This window comes from Nothoprocta perdicaria, unplaced genomic scaffold (assembly GCF_003342845.1).
Source record: "Nothoprocta perdicaria isolate Ctin4 unplaced genomic scaffold, notPer1 scaffold_248, whole genome shotgun sequence".
NCBI classification, from domain to species: Eukaryota; Metazoa; Chordata; class Aves; order Tinamiformes; family Tinamidae; genus Nothoprocta; species Nothoprocta perdicaria.
In genome coordinates this window covers 1-21,351 of record NW_020455475.1, presented here as the reverse complement: position 1 = coordinate 21,351, position 21,351 = coordinate 1, and the positions used below count along the sequence as shown (strand labels likewise).

The following is a 21,351-nucleotide window of genomic DNA, read 5'->3' as shown; positions in this document are numbered from 1 at the left end:
TCCAGCTTCCCAGAAAGTAGGTGTGTTTCCAAAAAAATCATTATTTCATCTGAATTAAAAGCTTTTTTACATTTTGGCAGTGTAGCCTGATGCATGTGTTTTCTTTTCCACACCCCAAAAGCTGTGTAGCTGACCACCRCTATCCTGTATCTCAGTAATATCTGGCCAGTATTAGTGTTGTCATGTTCATAGCATTTACAAATGTCTTTGTATTAGTTATTTAGATTGAGCTGTAGACAAATCAATGTTGGTGCCAGGAATAACATTGGCTCCTATGCCGTCCACGAGAGAATCCCACTTACTGAAGTCTCTATTCAGACCTATAAAATGTGGGAGAAAAAAAAAATGAGTTAAGTGGTCTGATTTTTTTAATGGTACACCTAAATCAGATTATAGGAATTTTTAAGCTTTTTTTCATTTTGTCTTCATAARTGAAACAGCTCAGCAATATATGGAAACAACTGTTATGTGGAAAAACTGACATTCATGGTCTTATGTATTAAATATATTAAAACTCACATATTACTCTTCTAMATAAATAATCTTTACAAACTTAGAAAATAGGAATAGGAATTAGTTCTTAAAGAGGGTTCATTTTTAATCTTGTTCTAAACAGTGATTTGATATGAACTTTCAAAATAAGAAAGCATTGAGTCACTCTATACTTACCCAAGTGTTTTTGCAGGAAGGCTAATGAAGCCTGATTGCTAATATCAATAGCTTCATTTGGATCTATTTCTCCTTTTAGTTTAAAAAATCTTCCAATGAGTTCTCCACTCACAAAGGTAAAGTCAGGAAAGCTCTGATGTACTGACCCTCTGTAAATAAAAAACAGTTAACAGCCTCACAGGAATAGAGTTTCCACTTAAAAAGTGACATGCATTGCRAAGTCTTCTTCAAAGACAGTCAACCATCTTATACTGTCAAGCAGATAAAATAAAGCAGATTAATCTTAGGAAGATTAGTATGCACAATTAGCAGTACACTCTGTCCAAACCTCAAATAAGAGGCAACTTTTGTATGTGCTCCTGCAAGTCACCAGAACTGCAGCAGTGGTAGAAAAGTGAGCTTAACAAAACCTGAAGATGATCAAGTTGCCTCCGATGTGTGGACAGGTGAATTGTAGGGAAGTCTGTTTCCTGTGAGCTGTGTTTTTTAGCCAGGAGACAAAGAATGGATTCCTGATACTTACTTGATAGTGATCATTTTCTTGTTTGTATCACTGGAACCAATCTTCTTCATCTTCAAGATGTTATCAGCCCACTGGAATTTTTCAGAGTTGATAAAAAGCAGGGGTTGTTGAACACTATTTTGGTAAATATCATCACCTACGGGAAGCATCCACGCATCCAGAGCAATGCCACACCTGTCAAAAAACAACTGGCTATTGTCGCACAGGTAGAAAGACTTGCAGGGAAGCTTGGAATTGCAGCAAACATGTGAAAGATAAACTGTGTATCTAGGATACTGAAATGATTCAAAATCTAAACATTTAGAAACGACTAGAAGGGAGAGAGCAGTCCATCATTTCATGTGCTGGTCTTCACTACCAGATGCAGGGTCCCACAGTATCATGATAAAACATGACAGAGCTATATTCTAGTTCTCAGGCTTCAAAGAAGCATGAGTTGAGAAGATGGTACTTCAAGAGCTAATTAGCAGTTGAGGGATCTTAGGTAAGGACCTTTTCCCCTCCGCCCCCAACCTCTCAAGTGCCAAATGGCCCTTGCCTTTGTTTTACATACTTACCTGAATCTAATTTCTTTGCTGAGACTCTCTATAACTGTAGCACCACCAAAAGAGTGTCCCATCACAGCTATCCTGCTAGTATCAACAGAATCCTGTCAAAAAAATCCAGATGCTATAAGAGACTTTCTTTTCCAATCTTTTCTTTGAGGAATAGCTTTTTTTTTTTTTTTTTTTTTTTTTTTTTTTTTTTTTTTTTTTTTTTTTTTTTTTTTTTTTTTTTTTTTTTTTTAAGGCACCAGACTGTACCAAGGTTTGGAGACTGTGATTGCAGCTTATACCAATCTACCTATCCAGCTTGAGGTGACCTGAAAATACATTTGTAAATCTAAAGGGTGATCTTAAGAATCGTATAGAGGAATCAGGTATTCTGGGAAACCGGAAACATTATTAGACTTTTAACAAAATGAAATCACTGCCTTCCACTCACCTTCAGGAGGTTCCAGTTAAAACTTGAATTAAGAACATTGGTTACTTCCTCTCCTGAATTAATTTCAAGAATTACATTGAGGGCTTTGATACACTCCTGTGCTCTCTGTTGCACCTGGGGAGAGGAAGATAGAACAGTGGTAGAATAACCAGACAACAGCTAAGGCTGCAGGTCCTTTGGACACAAGATTAGCCTCATCAGGCTTCAGATAATGGCAAGTACTGTACTGTGTAATGGAACTCAGTCTTTGATAAAGAGCAGATCTGACTTGTGGTGATCTAAGAGTTTAAGCTGATCTTCTACACAAGCTGGAATTTATATCCATGGCATAGGCCAAAGACCTGCAACCCCTTCAACCTGTCACTAACAGGTTGTGGGCCTGTACAAAGGCATAAATCACACAGTGTAATTTAAAGCTGACTTGCAGCTCCCTCTTGTGCTCACTTTGATGAGCAAGTATCATTACATAATGAGCAAATGTCATTATATAACATTGGAAATGTTATTTACAAGTTCAAACTCTATGTATTTAGACCCAGAAGTAGGATGCTGCATGCACACAGGAAAGGTCACTTTTACTGCTGTCTGTATGGCCCAGTGAGATGAAATTCTCCCGTTGACTTTTGCTGGGCTTGGATTTGCTGGAAAAATACTTCAGTATTTCAAAGGACAAGTCTGTTGGTACAGCCATATCTTGTCTAGTACGGATGCTGCCTGTAATCAGCAAGTCTGCATTTGTCTGCACTGCTATGAACTGGGTTAAAGTGTATTGAGCAAGACGATGCAATCATTCCCCTCGGAGCAGAAAGGATTCACCCTGCTGTGCAACAGTAAACAAAACCAAGGCAAGCCCAAGCCCACACAAACATTTGGATTCAGCTCCACATAATTTAAAGAACATACGTCACGCAAAGACCAAACAGCCAGAGCTGACTGAGCATGACACTGCAACCCTGCAGGAAAGCTGCACTAAGGAAGCAGTTTATGCTATGCAGAAAGCTCTTGTTGGCTTTCACGTTTTCAGGACTACAGGGCTTCTGTGCATTATTATATATCCACTGGGTCACACTGAAGAAGTATTTGCCCTCAATACAGAGTTCTTCTTCTACATGGAAGACCCTCCCTGCCCAAATATTACAATATTCTCAAGTACAAGCTACTTCATTCCCCCCAAATCCACCTCTATATTTGGCAAACACCCCTTTCATGAGCAAAAAGAGTAACTCTGCACTCAGGGCTTTTGCCATTATAACTTCAGCAATTACAAACCATACCAAAAGCAGAGAGTGTCCTGGCCTTCATCTGTCCTAAACATATCCTGTTCCRGCCTCCCTTCCTAGAGGACAGATCTGTGCTGAGTACCTGCTTGTGGCGCAAAGAACGTTCTTCCTCTCCAGACTTCAGCTTCCTGTAGTAGATCCACTCCTTCTCCATGTTTGATGTAGAGTTTTCCTGTGACTCAGACCTCCTTTTACAGTAATATGTTGCTGAAGCTGATTCATCTCTGTAATACGGACAAAAGGTTATTCCTGAAGATAAATTCCATTTGGTTTGGGAGAAGTCATTCCAAGTTTTATACTTATCTCAAGAAATGCAAGCTCCCAGTAAAGTCAGTGCTACTGCAGTTAAAACTGATATAAACAAGAGATTMTAAAAACAAGGAATTAACCTCACCTAAAGTCCCACAACCTTTTTATCCTMCAAGTTCTATTAATAAAAGAGAGAAAAATAAAATGCTTGACGAATGATAAATGATACCTACCAGAAATCTTTTCAGTCAAGGACATCAAATTCATTTACCTTTATTTAACTAAGGGTTGAGATACAGAAATACAGGGGAGTTTGATGGATACATTAGTTCAGGACTTTTCTTTTTTTTTTGAAGAAACTACAAAAAGATACATCTTTCTACCTCTCTTTAAGACCATTGCTGAGAAAAATCAGCTCTTTTTAATTAAACCAAGTACTTTTTAAATGTAAGATCTCAGACTGCTGAGTTTCTAGCAAGATGAAATCACAGCAGTCGAACAGTATGAAAAGGTTTGTTTCAATTAAAACTCAAAAGCATGCAGGATACCTACCTGTGCTCCACAGCAGCAACTATGAAGCCTTGCGAAGCCATCTCAATGCAAATAGCAGAATAGATGGTCCTGCAAGCAAAACCACACTCTGTTTATTCACACACACCATAATTATTTTTACATGACTCCTTAAACACTAAGCCACATATGTGCTTAGTGTTAGCTCTGTTTCAGTATGTGCTAGCTGTATTTCAGTGATCAGTAAACCAAAACCTCTTCTTCCATTTATTAGCACTTGACTGCAGGGGAGGAATGCTGATACTGATACACTCTGTCAACAGTGAATGCTGTTGATACACTCAACAGATTCAGTTTCARCTATATAGGGATCCAACCCTTTTTTTGCTGAAAAGCTGTTCTGGACCATTCTTAGAAGCTGTTATCTTCATAACAAAACCAGTTTGGCAACAAACTGCAGAGTTACCGAAAAGCTCCAAGTCCATGGGAAAAAACAAGCAGTGGGTATTTTTCTCCAGACTTGAAAGCAGCRTTTGATTTTGCAGGACAGGTCACTGAACCTAGATTGAAAAAAAACAAAGCACATCATTATAATCTACATGAGAAAAAAGCATTGTTTCTTTGGGAGAGATGCCAAGAGTTTCTCTCACACACCAGTGACCATTGATCTCAGAGAAGTCATCTGAGGAATAAGTAATCAAATCTTAAAATGCAAAAGGCAAATGGGGATCTTATTCTATTAATATTTTTTACTTTGCAGAAGACATTTCCCTTCTCATCTGCCTCACACCCTGGCAGGTTATAAGCAGGCTTATATAGCTTTCAAACACTAAGAAAACAGATTTTCAAAGCTTTTAAGCATTCAAGTCTGCTGACATTMAGAGTTTAAAATCTATCTGACCTCTGCACATTTGCAAATTTCTTGGTGGGCTTTAAATCCCTCCACAGTAGATCCTGCACTTGCCCACACTCCAACTACAGCACATCTCCCATACTCCAACATTTATAACAGTCAGGGGCTACGAGTCTGCCCGAGGAGCTGAGTCATGTTCAGTATTGAGCCTTCCCACACAAACCCTTCCCAAACACACAGAGTTCTTCAGGAAAATCTACCTCGTGGTCCTGCAGCAATAACACGGCTCATACAGCAGTGAGGCCACTGRCCTGCCTAACCTCACTGCCTCTGACTAGTCAATAAAACCATAACCAGGCATACCAACATAGTACTGGAAAAGCCTTTCTCCCACAATTCGGTACATGTTGAGGAARTCGGAAAGTCCGTGGTAATACTCTTTATCTGGAATCCATGGTGCCTCTTCATTTTCTGTGGCATCGCATGATGGATAATACAGGCGTAAGAAACTTCCCTGGGATTAAAAACAATTAAATATGTGTGTGTGTGTGTGTATATATATATTATATATATATATATATATATATATATAAACAGAAAAAGACAAAAAACATCTATCGACGCTTCCATTGCTTTCTTTGCACGAGTAGGTCTCCTGAAGCGCTTACAGAGCCAATTCAGCTTGCTAAACAGGGGAAAAAAGGTGACTAACTCCCTAGAGTTTAGTTACCAACGGGTTAGCATGACTGATTTTACTTGGAGAGCAGCTTCTGGAAGCGTGGTCTGGTACACAAGATGTGGGCACAGTCAGAGACCTGTTCTCCACTCCTATGGACATGGAGTAAGTTCATGGTCAGTGTTCCTGTCTAAACTAGGCAAAAGGATTTCTCTCTTGTCAGTAAAGCACCTTGACAGTTGTCCTGTGAAGCAGCAAAATTCATTCTTTTCCCTCCAGCCCCTTGTCGAGATGTTTACAGGTCTGTAGTGGTCCATCACTCTAAATACCATTTTACTACCAGTGGTTTATCTGTCTCCGTTTCCTATTATGGATTTCAATCTCCTCTTTCTGTCCATATTCCAAGTGGTCTTCTAAGCTGAGCAACCTTTCCRCGATAAAGTGGACTCTCCCCACACATGATATGCACATAATTTGCATTCTTACTTCCTGATAAGGGAGTAAGAATGCAAATTCCTTCCTTGCAAGGGAATTTGAAACACACTGTCATAATTCACCTTCTGGCTCTGTTTGTTTGTTTTGGTTTTATTTTGTTGGGATTTTTTCCTGTTTAAGAAAATTAATTCTAAACTGCAGACAAGGCAAGAAACTCAAAAAGAACAACACTTAAACTTTGGAATAAAGTCAAGTTCCTCAAATACTAGTTTATCAGTCTCATATACAAGCTTGTTTAATGAACTTTGTTGCCATTAACAAACTTACATTAATGCTTGTCACAAAGGCCTCTTGGGAATAAAGCATAACCTCTATCCATACTGGTAATTACATTATCTTGATCCCAGAATAGTTCCTGTGAATTTCTCCAGGTAACTAGCTGTTTACAGCATGGAAAACAACTTCATCACACAGTCCTTACAGAACCGTAATCACATGGATCCCTTATCTAATAAAAACCTGTTGCCTAATTCCAGAGACTAATCATTTATTTGTGCTGATACAAAATAAGCATATCAGGGCAGATAAAAACCTATGAATAATTACTGCAAACCCTCTACCTGGTTGGCCTTAACAGTAAAACCACACGACAAATGCAGCAGTGTTATCATAGGAAAAGGAAGCAGCAAGAGAATTTGAGATGGAAACCCATAAACAAGCTCGTTAGCTACCCATTACTTTTCTCCCATCTTCTTGTGGTACCTCCCCATTATGGCACTAACCAGTAGCAGAATAAACATCCTGCTCTTTACAGATACCTACAGTTTTCCTAAAGCACCTTATATTTTACCCTGCAGCTGAAACATTACATTATTTCCTTTACTCTGCCCTGACAAATCCTGATAGCAGCACAGTGATGAAGAGCTGCAACCACAGAAATCAGGTGCAGGCTCTCCCTGGGAGCCAAATAAGCCAGGAAACTGCAGTAAATGAGAGGAACCTCCTGGGTCCCAAGAGGACATCGTTTCTCCATAGTATCTTGCCCAGGGAAATCAGTAGGCAGAGATACTAGGAGAGGAAGTAACTTCCACGTTTCATCCATGCTTGTAAATTTAACCAATCCAGGGATTGCTCTTGGGCATGAGAATTAAATAAATGGAACTGTTAAGGAGTCAGACTAGTTCATGGCCTGTCTCTGCCCCAAGTCAGGTCCTTGAGACATGYTGTTTCCTGGACTGCGCCCAGTGCACGTCCTGTTTTGGGATGGAGAGCAGAGAAAGCCTGCCCAGCTGCATGGGCACTTATCACATACTGCAAACAAACAGGGCCTCCTGCTTAATTCTAGAACTACAGATATTTCTCAGCGCAATGCTGTAGCTTAAATCATAGGGCAGAAGAAGTGGCTGCTTTACCTCAGCTGCATTTTCCGTCATCAGGTCTGTACATCCAACCGAGTGCGGTCCTTTTCCTTCAGGGATCCTGTAAAACTTCTCAGCGTTGTTGCTCCCCATTTCTTTGGGCACCTTAACTGACAAACCTGGGGAAAGACACAAAGCGAGAGGCTTCAGTGGCCCTTCTGACACTTGTCATTGAACCATCCGCACAGAAAAATAACCCAGTGCCCCGAGGGTCCAGAACAGGAAAGTCAGAGGTTTATGAGTCATCCAGTCTGACTTGTTTTTGTAAAGAATTTTCTTAGTCCCGTGGATCAGACAGCACGTTGCCCTAGAAAAGGCAGCGAACGGAAAGGCTTTTGGTCTCTGCACCCCAGAACAAAACAACACAGAACAAAACCAACCCCGAGCGATTGCGCTCAGCCCACTTCCATCCTCTCACRAGCTTCATGGGGCGGTTCGCATCCGTCCCGCATGACCCTGCGGCACTCGCCAGGCCTGGTCTGCCACAACGCGGCGGCGTAAGGAGCGATGTTCCCAGAGCATTTCAGCACGGAGCGCGGCTATCCCGGGATGGTGGTGGCCAGGAGGACCCGTGTGCCCGAGGACGGCACGGTGGCTCCCGCGACATGGTGGCACTCGCCTCTCCCACGCACACGGGGAAGCCGGAGCCTCCGGCTGCGGCTTTTCCTTCCCTCCCGGCCCCGCTGCGAACCCAAGCTGCTCCTCACATGAATGGCACGGGGGAGGTTTCGCAACTCCCTGGTAAACAAGCCCAGTGTACGTGGCTGGTGCAGAGGAATCTCGTGCAGAAGACTGAGAAAAAATATGTAATTCTGCAGCTGTTTTTTCCCTCAAAAGGCACGAGGAAACCCATACTCGGTCACCGCGGAGAGACGAGCAGCAGGAGAGCCGAAGCGCAGGGTGAGGGATGGGGGGACACCCCCACCCAGGGCTTGATCCTAAAAATCCCGCCGTGGGATTTCAGCGCCAGGTCCCGCCGTGAGCGCCCAGCTCGGGGCACTGCTGCCCCCCCAGCATCCCCAGGCCCTCGTCCAGGGGAGGGCAGCGACCCTTGGCTGCACCCCCTCCTTCCCTTAGAAATACATATAAATATATAATAGCAAGCGCCGTGACGTGGCCGGGGGTGCCTCCCGAGCACGGCGATACCCACCGGCGGCGGCGGCAGCAGCGACATCCCGCTCCGCGGGCGGCCGCGGGGCCCCGCGCGCTGCCGGGGCCGGGGCCGGGGCCGGGGCGGCTGCTCCGCTCCGCTCCGCTCCGCTCCTCCCCCGGAAGGGGCGCGTCCTGGCTCGCGGCGCAGGCAACATGGTGCGCAAGCTCAAGTACCACGAGCAGAAGCTGCTCAAGCGGCTGGAGCTGGTGAGCTGGGAGGCGGCGGGCGGCAGCCTGGCCGAGGTGCGCGCGCTGCGGCGCTACCGCGTGGCGCGGCGCGAGGACTACGCGCGCTACAAGGCGCTGAGCCGCGACGTGCGCGCCCTGGCGCGGCGCCTGCGCGACCTGGGCCCCGCGAGCGGCGCCTTCCGCGCGCGCGCCGCCGCCGCGCTGCTCGCCAAGCTGCACGCCATGGGGCTGCTGGGCTCGCGGCGCTCGCTGGCGCTCTGCGAGCGCCTCTCGGCCGCCGCCTTCTGCCGCCGCCGCCTGCCCTGCCTGCTGCTCAAGCTGCGCATGGCGCAGAACCTGCGCGACGCCGTCACCTTCGTGGAGCAGGGCCACGTGCGCGTGGGGCCCGACGTGGTCACCGACCCCGCGCTGCTYGTCACGCGCGCCATGGAGGACTTCATCACCTGGACCGACGCCTCGCGCCTCCGCCGCAAGGTGCTCGACTACAACCAGGAGCGCGACGACTTCGATCTGGATGCCTAGAGCCCGTCGCCCGGCCGGGCCTGTGGACTGCTGGATCGGACACTGCTTGTGTGGCGCCCTCCATCCTGTCCCCGGCTGTCCTCCATCCCGTTCTGAGCGCTCTCTCTGCYGTCCCGAGCCGCTCTCCAGGTCGTGCCATACAAGAGACTCTCTGCTGCCTCCCAAAAATAAACCAGGACAAACTCTCCCCACATTGCGTGTCTGTTGTCCGTGCCTCCCACCTCACGTGGCCTTTCCTTTCCCTCTGTGCTCCGGGTAGCAAAGTGGCTGCTGTTGGACACCAGCCCTGCGGTYGCTGTGTCCCTCAAATCAGCCCGTGCCTTCCCCGCTCCTGTGCGGCACCGAGTTGCCTTGGGGAGCTCGTGCCGCCATGGAGCTCCTGGCTCAGCTTTCCAAGGTAGCCRCGCATGCGGCTCATCCTCCTTGGATGAGGAAGGGCTGAGCACATCCGCAGGTTTCACGGGGTCCCTGCAAAGGCAGCCACATTGGGGGCCAGAGGAGGTAAGGCCAGAATATCCCCTCGGAGCTCGCCAGCCCCGGGCTGCTGTTGCATCGCCGGCCATATGCAGCACAACGGGTGTCAGGAGGGCCTTAGCAGTGCCATAATACTGAGGAAAAGTTCCTCTTGGTCTCCACAACGGCAGCACAGAGTGGCCCGCACAGAGATGAGGGGTGTGGAGAGCCAAAGGCGGCCGTGTCCATACCAGCCACAGCCTGGATGCCTGTCACCTGCGACTTTGGCACCTTACCTTGCAAGATGTGCTCAGAAAGAAACATTTAACAGCAAAACTCTTAACAACAACTCCATTAAATACTTTAAATCCCCATGTGGAACCTGAAAAGAGAGCCTGGAGGGGAGAATGTGCTCATTTTTAGCTAAGGTGGATTGTGAAATGTCTAAATCGGTGTTTCTGCAAACCGGAACGATGGCTCTGAGCTCCCCAGTTTCCCAACGCTCCCATCCCACAGATAAAGCGGACGCCCTCCCGTAGCGTGAAAGGGGTGGGCCTGGATGCTTTTGTTTTAGATGGCTGCTAAGGATAGGGAAAGGAATTTGGAATTTGGACGTCCACTCAGAGTAGCTGCTTTTGGACCCGGCACGCTTGCTGTGGTATTTGGCAACTTTGCTGCTGCTTTTCTGAGACCCACCTTTCCCAACACCACTTTACCCCATCTCTAGCTACCACTTCCCCATTTAGCTGGTGTGCGGAAAGTAGCCAGGGCGACCGCTTTTTAGAATGATTATTCTTATGGTTTATGGGGGAAGCATAAATAGGAAAATGTTTGGAGTCTGAACAGCAACCAGCAGGTAAAGAAGTGAGCTGAGCCAAACAAATACTTTCCATGGGTGGCACAAATATGCTAGAAAGTGGTGTAATGTGTATGGGCTTCCTATGTGCAGCAGGAAGGAACATTATCTGTTGACTGTTGGGGATTTTGATGCCTGTTTGCCTGTCTTTCCTAAGCAGTGCTTTTGGAAAGCTCGGCTGCTTCGCTGCTGATGCATCTGCTGATGCTTCGTGGGTGCTGGTGCATCTCAGGAGGCCTGGATGGCCTCCAGGCTCATCCGGGAGGTGTTCTGGTGGGGAGGAACTGAAACTGTGCCCTCCTTGGCCAGAAACGGAATTGAAAGAAGATACAAACGTTATTTGCCTACGGAGCTGCAGGTTGGAAGAGAAGCCGCGCTCTCGGCATGGTGACTTCCATGTGTCCAACTGAGCGTCCATCACCCTTTACGGAGCAGGGTCTCAGTGAAGCTGCCAGGTAGCGTTAACACTAGGAATGAAAGCTGGCCTGGTCCTAACTGCCTGGCTACTCCTCTGCATTCAGCCTATAAGCCAAATAAAAATCAGTACTTGAGTGGAGCCTAAGGCTGCTGGGAATGTTATTCCCCTCTGGAGAAATGCTTTTACATTGTTTAGAAAAAGTGTGTATCTTAGGATGTGCTTTCTCCAAAGATTTCTTGTGGTTTCTCTATCTCCCCTTAGGCCTTGTGTATCATCTTGCAGAGAAGGTTTTTTTTGAAGCTTTCCGTCTCTTGTTTTCTTTAGAGGGGGTAATTTTGTAGTTATAGATTATTACAGAGGTAAAAGGATATAAAAATAAAGGATTATATACGTTTATAGATATAGATATTTTCCCTATAAATGCTTTCTTTGCCTCTAACCACAGATACCAAAGGAATTGATCAAACTAGGAGAGGAGTTTCAGAAGCTCCAGCAGTCTGTTTTGGGTCCAAAAGGGTGGATTGCAGTTCCCAGCAGAGCCAGGGCTCTGGGTGCATTAGTGCAGCTTTTCTTCCCCTGGGTATTGAGGTCAATTCTGCTCCTAATTCAATAATGCAGCAAGTATTTTGGCAGTTTCTCCTGAAAGCAGCTAAATGTTAACATTCTTACTACCCAAATGCCATTGAGCAGAGCATTAATTTTAGAAAAAAAATATATAAATAGGATGACAAAAGCAATTGGGGAACAATACCTTCCCTGTTTTCCCCAGGTTGCTATTTGAACTATTCCTATTTATACTCTTTTAATAAAACATCATATTTAATACCTTGGAAAATCTTTTCCTGAGGGAAATACTTTGCTTATGTTGTTTTTGTTTTTAATAAAAAAAGTAGAAATTGAAAAAAAAAAAGTCATACCTGTTGCAAGACTTTTCATAAACACCTTTCCAGTTTTCATCCAAAATGCTGTCATCTTTTCGGGGGAGATTTAGAAAGTGTGTAAGCCGGGGGTGGCTGCGGCGGTGCGCTCGTCGTGCTTGGCTTTTTGGGGGAGTTGAAGCAGCAGCTCGGTGACACCCGCCTRTTGCCCAAGAGCTGTGGTTTTGCATCGTGCTGCTGCGCAGTCGCTAAGCTGCCGCTGCCCCAGGCCAGCACATGCATCCCCCCAAGAAACGGGAAAACGGGGAAAAATGGGTCTGCAAAGGAGGAAGGCTGGCAGAGGGAGGAAACAGAGACATCCGAGGATGTGGTAACTCATTGTGGGCCAGACTCTCTTGCTTGGGGAGCAGGGAATTGCGGGCACCAGGAGCCAGTGCCTGGGCTGGCGGTCCCGGTGACCTGCTCAGAAGTATTTGGGGAGCTGCAGGTATCGTCCTTGGGAGCACCAAGGCTGGGGCTGGATGGGGGAGATCTCTACAGACCTGTACCTGGTTAAATTAACTGGAGGAAAAGCTGCCAGGCTTTTCCTATTAAATTTAACAGGCTTTCCCTATTAAAACTGTGCTCTGGGATGATAGTATCCAACACTGCTACTCTCTAATCTGCTCACTCAGMAGTAATTTTCTTACTTGCTTTTAAAAAAAGGTACATTAAAAGTATTTTTTAAGAAAGCTATGCCTTCACCTATGTCAGCATTTGTATTGTGAGGAGGTCTGCTCTCCTGTTGGTTTTACAGAAGCTGAGATAAAACTGAGATGAGTGTTGAGCTGTTGAATTCTCCGTGGCTTCATCCAAGGCAAGCCCTGGCTACACCCACGGGAAGTCTGGAGCCAGGCCGAGCAACAGCACAGGGAGGGAGGACGGGCAGGGAAAAGCCGGAAAACAGCTAGGACGGCCCCGCCGTGCTCTTAAATAGAAACAAAGGCTTGCTTTTTTCTTTTTTTTTTCTTTTTTTTTTTTTCCTGATTCCAAGGGCAAGATCCAAAGCCAGTATAAATCAGCACTGACTTCCATGAGAATCTGCCCTTGTGCTTTTCTGTGCCAAATCCTGCARGCTTCTTGTCTCCAGTGCTGCCCTGGGTTATAACAGCAAGAGTTTTCCGCAAGTAAGAAAGGCAGGATCAGGTTCTGGGCCATCTCTGTGGCCAGTTTTGCTGCTTGCTTATTTCCAGAGCCTCCTGAAGTGTGTTAGCTATTCTGTTATTACCAAGCTCTGCAGTAGCTCTGAGTGCAGGGCAAGTTACTAGTCTAGAAAGATGACATTGGCATCCAGGCTAGCTGCCCTGATGGGATCTCTGAAAATGGACAGAACTCTAACTCAAAACAGCACCTCTGCTGTGCTGCCTATTATGAGCAAATTAACGCTGTGGCCTTGCAAAGGGTGAAAGCAAGAGTGACAGTCAACTTTTTTTTTTTTTTTTTTTTTAACTAGTGCAAAATTAAAACATCCTGTAAACATTGTAATGGAGATTGTATCTCTTGAGAGAGGAAGCAAGTGCAGAGCTGAGTTATGTGAGGTGCCTTAAAGCAACTCTCATGTGAGCACAACTTGTCAGAAGTTTCTTGCTCTCCATTTAAAAGTAGGCAGTGGCAAGGGAGGTTTTATCAGTGCCTGCTCTTTTTGTTGTTGTTGTTGTTTGCTTGTTTTTATTTGAGTATTCCTGATGCTGGCCTGCACTTTATTTGAAGCCTGCCAAGGAGGAAGGACTGAGTCAACGGGACTGCCAGGCTGGAGAATGTGAAAATGGGAATGGGAAAGGAAGCCTCCCTCAAGTTTGGCTCCAGCTAGCAGAGATGCTGTCTGAAATGCAAATATGCGGTTCTTCAGGCGCTTTTTACAGAAAATAATGTTTTAGAGGTTACTTCTGCTTGGCATCTTCAAAGCACCAGGCACGGTTAGTGAAGAGATGATGCCTGCCCGAATAATTCTTTTGGCAACATCCCTGTGGTCACCTTATATCCCCATTTGGAAGATAAGGAACTGAGAGAGAATTAGGAGCCACTTGGGTGAAGCTGGGCAATTCTTTGCTAGTCCAACACAAAGATGGTCCTGCTGCGGAGCATGATGTGCCACAAACTGAGGTGCCACCATCCTCCTTTTGAGCCCTGAGTCGGGTGACCCAATYGAAGTGGTCCTCTGTGAGATTTCGCACTGGAGATTGGCTCTGGGAGGGAATTCTCACTGCTGGGGGAAGGGATCGCCCACTAATCTCTACCACGTGTTTATAAAACAACTCAGCCCTCACAGGGCCTGGAAAAGAAAAGCCCTAGTGTTAAGACAGCTTCCATCTGGGACACATGGGTTCTGGTCCCCATTCTGAGGAACGCTAGGCATCTAGGCCATGCTCCTCCTCAAGCTCGTTTTGGCTTGGTGCTTGCTGTTTCAGGCCTGACATTGGCTTTGTGCATTGGAAGGTTTTTCTGCTGCAACATAAGGGACGTGGGTGACACTGGGCCAAAGGAGCAGGTCGTGGCTTCAGAGTAAGCAGAAGGAGGCACTTTAGATGCCCATCAAGGGGTGTGGAAATTGCCTGGTATGGAGCATGATGGGCACCAAGCGTTTAGGGGATTTCCAAATGTGGTTAACCTTTCTGATGCGTAGCGTTTCCTAGGGGCAGAGACATGCTGCAGTGTGATTTCTGTTTTTTTAAGACTTCTGCTCCTGATGTTACCAGGGAAGCCTAGAATTAATTCCATCAACAAGCCAAAAATGTGCCACTGCAGCATGTACATCTCTGTAAACCTAGGCCTGAGTCACATGCCTGGACTCTCACAGATCCAAGAACTAAATTCAACTGTCCAAGTGTACGTTCTCCATGAGGAAAATCCCTGCTCTCTTCTATACAAGTATCCCCCCACTTGCAGAAAGGTCCCCTCCATACATGCACACTAATATTAGGTGATTTTGAGTAGAATAAAATGTCCAACTTCTACCAGGTGGAGAAAAACGGAGACCAACCAATAATCACAGGTAGAGGGGGGCAGTTTTGTGCCCACAGCAGCAAGCCACAGGAGCTTCTCAACTGCTGTAAATCATATCAGCAGGATGGGCAAGTGTAATTCTACCCTTCATTTCTACCCAGGATAATCTCCTCCCTTTCCTCTGGAGACTTGACACCTACTGTTCCAGGAATGACCTGAATGGTCTGTGACAGGGGTAAAGTACAGGCTGATTCTGGAAGTGGGTTCATCTGACTCATAGGTGACTATGCATTAGACTCAATATCTCTGAGGTCACTGTGCTTAAATCCTACTCGGGGGACCAATGTCCTAAAAGCACCATCTCTGCTGGCAACCAAGATGAGGTTTAGACATCCTGCCTTGTCTTGGGTGAAAAGACTCTCATGCCGGCTGTCCAACCAAAGCCCCTGTGCTATCAGTTGCTGTTTTTGTGTGGAGTTATAAAATGATTTAGGTTGGAAAGAGCCTCTGGAAGTCATCAAACTAACCTCTGCTCAAAGCAGGGCTGATGTCAAAGTTTGGGTGAGTCACTCAGCCCCTTGTCTGAGTTTTGAGTAGCCTAACATGGAGATTCTACAGCTCTGTCCCAGGGGGCAGTCAGTTAAAGTCAGTTTAAAGTCAGTTACAGACTTTGTTGTGATACATGCGTATACACACCCATATATATATAATTGTTTTTTTCTTCCATCTGGTCTCAGTTTCTCTTCCTGCAATCTGTGCGTGCTGTTTCCCRTCTTTTCACTGTGTGTCTGGGAGGAGGGTCTGGACTGGCATCACTTTTCCCTCTGGAAAGTTTTATTTACCTTCCCCCTTAACTCGCTCCATGCACACAGCAGCGCAGGGACATGTCCCCTTCTCCCTCCTGCCACAGCCCCGCCATCCCAGAGGGACACCAGAGCCTGGAAAAGAGCAAATCCTTGGCAGGGCACAGGACGCCCTTTGGGAAAGGCTGCGAGGCAGGAGCCGAGCGGCTGCAAGCGGGTGAGGGGAGCACCGGCAAGCCGAGCAAGAGRCCGTGCAGCAAGTCACCTCCCGGAGCTCCTTACCATCCTCCTGACTGCCCCTGCGCTCTTCCCAGCTGCTTCCCAGGGCTTCTCCCCGCTGTGTCAGCGCCTGCCGCCACACGTACCTTGTGCGCAGTGTCCGGGCCCCTCCGCAGCCGCCGCCGCCGCYGCTGCTCCCGTGGGCAGGCCGCTCTCCCAAGGGGAGGGACCAAACTTTGCCTCAGTTTTCACGCCAGGCCGCCTTCCCGGGAGAGCCCTTTCCCAGGACYGGGGCCAGGCGCCTCAGGCGGCAGGAGCCGCGCGGCTGCGCTTGGCTCCTTGGTGGCGAGCGCCGCGGCTCTGCGCCTGTGTGCGCCGGCCCTGCGCGCCACGAGCGCTGCCCTCCACGGGCGCCCCAARCCCACCCACGGCCCGCAGCAAGAGCGGAGAGAGCTCTTCAGAGGCCCATGAAACGGCTCTACCAGCTTGGAGCAAAGGGAGGGAGGGCAACGTTTAGCTTGGCCTAAGTTGATTGGGAATTTGTGCCCTGGGGAGCCACTGGGATCATTCGGTTTCTCCCTCTCCCCTGGAAAGCTCGGTTATGTTTTGGAACTTTGAATTTTGCTGCTGCTTCCTCAGAAAACAATTAAGCACATGGCATGAAAGCACCTAAGAATTTTTATTTGTTTTTGACTACTCAGTGAAGGACTGGATGCATTAAAGTGTATCATCACTTGGGAAAAATCATTTTCAAGTGTAGGTTTAATGCTGATGAAAGGCCTTGGAGGATAACACTGAGGAGCTGTTTAATCAATGAACAGGTTCTTCAGGGTCAGTGAGGAAATTGTGGAGGTGAGGGGTGTACAAGTGGTACAAGTGGTTAAATTAACACTGGCATGCCAAAGCCAACCCTGCTTTTRTCAATCAGAAAGGAACAGCAAAATCTTTTATTTTTTTTTAATATGGATTTAACATGCCTCTGATTCTGCATGCAAATTATGTGATTTGAAGGAACTGCAAGGACATACTAGGTGTCAAATGAAATTGTTTATTAATTAATCTGCAATGTGCAAGCTCTAGCTGAAAATGCCCAGTGCAGCTTTGGCAGAAGTTTGGTGACATTTGAAGCAGAGAAATAAGTGAGGGTAACTGTGGACTCACAGACTTTTTAAAAGAAATACACTAAGTACAGCTACACCAGCAGCATTCCTCTGCATGTAGGTGAAAGAGAGAGCCAAGTCTTCTAAGGGACGTGGGATGCGCTGCTGGCGACACTGCAGAAGGTGGGATGGCACCTAAAAATATCACCTAGATTTGGGGCACATGGATCCGCTTGATGTGCTGTTTAAAGCCAGTTTGCTGGAATGGTTTTCCCTGTTTGTGCCCAGGGCTCGGTCAAAGTAATGTGTTTCTCTTGGGGATGGTTGGTGCCCTAACCGCCAAGGGCACCCATAGGTGCGGGGTCTGATTCCCTCTGTCTCATTGTACAAAATGAGGGCTCATTCCCTCCGTCCCCCTTGTACAAAAGCAGGCGGATGCTATTACCATTCATTTGGTCAGACCAGAGAAAACGTCTCAATAGGTTTCCATTCTTGGGCTATTTGATGATAGGAAAGCGTGSTGATCCCTGCAAATAGATTAAATTGCCTGCCAGCAGAGCAGCTAGGAGGCCTCGTCCAACACAAGTATTTTCAGTCAATCTACAGTCCTGCAGGGGCTTAAAATCTACTTGCATTTCTTGATCGGAGTCTGTTGTTTGGGGCTAGGAAGTGCCAAGCAGAGCCATGAGAAAGAGCTTTTCTAAGCCCCATGGCATGGCTTTTTTTTTTTTTTTCTTTTTTTTTAAAATAAAGCAGTAGCAATAATAGATCTGTAGCATTAATGAGGGAGGAGCTGGTCTCCATGGCAAGTGAGTAACAACAGAGCAAAGGCGAATGTTTGGTCTGGGCTGGCTGTTCTTTAGCAACATCCTTGAGAAGTGCAAGTGGTTTTGTCTAAGAGCGCCCTTTGTATAATGGCACTTTGCTCCAAATTTCTGTATTTATAAACTATGTACTGCTACTAGTCTGTGATCACTGGTTTTAAGACTAATTAATTCTTTTTTTTTCTTTTTCTTTTTTTTTTTTTTTTTTAATGCAGACACTATGTGATGCTTCTTAAGAAGAGAGGAGCTGATACACTGGGGAACATCATCTAGGTGAAGTTGCACTTATAGCAGGTAGTTTCCGAAAAGTGCAGCATGACAGAGCTTCACGAAGCTGCAGCCTTGGGGGATTATGACCAAGTGGAGGAGATTTTGAAGAAAGGGCACTGCGATCCAAACTGCAAAGATGTCGACTGGAATGACAAGACCCCTCTGCACTGGGCTGCTGCGATAGGTAAGGGCACCCCATGCTCTACGACCTCTGCAAATCATAGCAGGGATGTCTTGAAATGCAGTGCCGACTATATGTAATCTGCAGTACAGACTATAGTTATGTCTGGCCTTGACAATTAAAATTTCTAACTATCCTTTGTCCTTGGTGAGAAATAAGGAGGAAAATAATCATTTTAAATGGGGATTTTACTTGCAAAATAACTTGTGGCATTATATCCAAAGTGATCTTCTTTTGCTTTGCTACCTTTTATGAAAACTGTAAATTTTCACAATATTCAAATGTAGGGTGTCTRCTTCTTCTGTATGAGAGAAAATAGAAATAACTGGGTTTTCATTTTTAAAGCAATTCTACAAGTTATAGAATTTTGAAGCTGTGTGAAAAACAATTTCAGTACATCTCATATACATCTCATATAAAATAAACTTATAGTACGGATGCTCTCAAGTTTTCCAATTGATACATTTTTTAAATTTATTATTAAACTTATAATTTACATTGGTCTAAAAACYTAATTGAAACAATGAAATAGTCAACGTCCAAGTAATTGATACRTGCTGCTCAGAAAGTATCTGAAAACTCTTTGACATTATTGCTTCCTTTTTTTTTATTAAATGGTTCAGGAAAAGGTCTACTTTGAAAAATCAACATTTTCTGCGGARTRTATTTACTTCATAAGGAAAATTGCCAGGTCATGGGTGCAGTCTAACCTATTTTACATGACTTGAGGGTTTTATAGGCCTGAGCAAAAGTTTGCAACTCTCTTCTGTGTCCCSGTGGTATAAAATCTAATACATGTGCAYTTTTCCCTGTGTCTTTTCTGCAATACTGCCAGGGCAATCGGAGATGGTTAGGCTGCTTGTGCGTCACGGGGCTCGGCTGTGCTTGAGAAGCGACGTGGGTTGGACGGCGGCTCACTTTGCGGCYGAGGCCRGGCGCCTGGCTGTGCTGAGGACCCTTCACGCCCTGCACGCCCCTATGGATGCGGCTGATCTCTTCGGTGATACCCCCAAGCGGCTTGCAGAAATCTACGGGCACAAGGACTGCTTCAGGTTCTTAGAAATGTGAGTAGCCAACGGTGTTTCAGCACCTGGTGAAGCAGCTGAATATCACAGAACCATAGAATCGTTATGGTTGGAAAAGACCTTCAAGATTTCAAGTCCAAACATAAACCCATCGCCACCATGGCTACTAAACCATGTCCCTCAGTGCCTCATCTACACACTTCTTGAACGCTGCCAGGAACGATGACCACTTCCCTGGGCAGCCTATTCCAATGCTTGACCAAAGCACYGGATGCTGCAGCAGTGGAAATTAAATTAACTACTGCATAGAAATGTGGRCCTGCCCACATAAGGCCTAGCAAAGCTGTTAAGAGTGAGACATGCAAAATACAGATCCTCAGTGTGGACATTTGCACAGCAGGAAGCCAATGGGAAAATAATCCTTTATTCCACTGTCTTATGTGTTTTGCCCTGGCAGATCTTCAAAAAATATTACCATTTCCTGAGCTTTTGAAAAGTATACCGTTTCATCCATTAGTAGGCGTTGCAACGTTATGAAAGGCTATTGCTTCCAAATTTTGCTTCTAACTTTTATCCATTACTATCTTTTTTTTTTCTATTTTTCATGTTTAGCTTTATTATTGTGTATTTTTAATATGCATTTATTAGGCATTCATTTTTTAACATATATTGTCACTCCTCTATATGCCACTAGTAAATTGCGTTTTAAAGGATTCTCCGTTACTATTCCTGCTTTCCAAATGAAGTATTTTCTCCCCACTAAGCTGCCTCACACWTTTTCCATTTTTGCAGAACTGGCATAGAGTAGATCTCAAGCCTCTCACTTAGCTTATATAACTTCACTTAGCATAACAAGTAGGTCTTTCTTCTGATTAGCTGGGCTCCTGAGTCGTTTATGAGACTCTATGGCTTGCCCAGCATGGGACTCTTGGCAAGAAATCACATTCCTCTTTCTCTGGATTAAGCTGTAGGCCTCCTGTGAGTCACCACTGCAACTTCCAGACTCTGGGAATGGCCAAGATAGATTGAGGATTTTCCTTACTTTCTATGATTTTACAATGTCATTGTGCTCCTGAGTTGGAATCTTCCTCCTTTCTGCAATATTTTCAGGACTGTTTGAGCACCATATAAGTGGATGCTTACTGTATGTACACTTTATCCATCTCCAAGCCTTCAGTTTACCTTGAACATTGCAGGGAAACCTCACATACAGTTTAGCAGTGCAGATTAGACTTGGCCCTTACAGTGCTCTTTCCAAAATGCTTCTGCTTCTCATTCCTGCTGGGCTTGGGGTTATTGAGGAGCAGAGCCCAAGTTCTGCAAAGTTCAAAATCAGGCATGGTGACCATGCAAATGCCTGAGAAGGCCAGGCCCTGATCAGAATTGCCTTTCAGAAATCAGTGTTTCCACATACCCTGTAAACCTGTCTGTGTAAAACAGTATGGACCATGTAAACAGGAGGAATACTTTGTTATGGATCATCAGAATCAGTTTTGGGTATTTGCCTGTCATGCATAAGGGCATGAAGAGAGAGAGAGAAAAAAATAAGATAATGTCCTGAATGTCTGTGCCAAACGCAGGGCTGGGATGCATTATCTAAAGAGGAGTATAAACATCTAAATCAATCTTAAATCCTAGTCCTCCCTCTCCCCTGCTGCCACTAGATTCTTCTGGTGTCCAAAGTCAGGAGGCGCCTCCAGACACCGCTGTGGTGCTCACTGGGTGCCCTTGAGTCAGGGGCTTGTTCAGGTTCAGACTTGCCATTTCTGGCCACTAATGAGCTCTTGTAATGTGGATTTGAATGGAAAAGCTTAAATACTTTAAATTGAATTTAGGTCTTAAATTCTCCCTCTAAGGCTCTGAAAAGGCCTCAAACCTGTTA

General features: G+C 45.7%; 3 protein-coding genes across 3 annotated transcripts; 2 read left to right on the top strand and 1 right to left on the bottom strand.

The window, feature by feature from the left end:
- Positions 1–119: 119 nt before the first annotated feature.
- Positions 120–12,174, bottom strand: PLA2G7 (phospholipase A2 group VII). The gene is made up of 11 exons (XM_026039967.1): positions 12,105–12,174; positions 7,592–7,716; positions 5,432–5,582; positions 4,682–4,775; positions 4,258–4,326; positions 3,539–3,680; positions 2,177–2,290; positions 1,750–1,841; positions 1,193–1,366; positions 670–818; positions 120–320 (listed from the first exon to the last, which is right to left on the bottom strand). Exons 1-11 carry the CDS (start codon positions 12,157–12,159, stop codon positions 217–219), a joined length of 1,269 nt encoding a protein of 422 aa, XP_025895752.1. The 5' UTR covers positions 12,160–12,174; the 3' UTR covers positions 120–216.
- Positions 8,901–9,648, top strand: IMP3 (IMP3, U3 small nucleolar ribonucleoprotein). Its single transcript, XM_026039968.1, has one exon. It carries the CDS (start codon positions 8,903–8,905, stop codon positions 9,458–9,460), a length of 558 nt encoding a protein of 185 aa, XP_025895753.1. The 5' UTR covers positions 8,901–8,902; the 3' UTR covers positions 9,461–9,648.
- A 6,131-nt stretch (positions 12,175–18,305) lies between the features above and the next one.
- Positions 18,306–19,508, top strand: ANKRD66 (ankyrin repeat domain 66; the record flags this gene model as incomplete). The annotated part of the gene is made up of 2 exons (XM_026039971.1): positions 18,306–18,447; positions 19,280–19,508. Coding segments are annotated over exons 1-2 (368 nt in total), but the record flags the coding sequence as incomplete, so codon positions are not given.
- Positions 19,509–21,351: the final 1,843 nt, after the last annotated feature.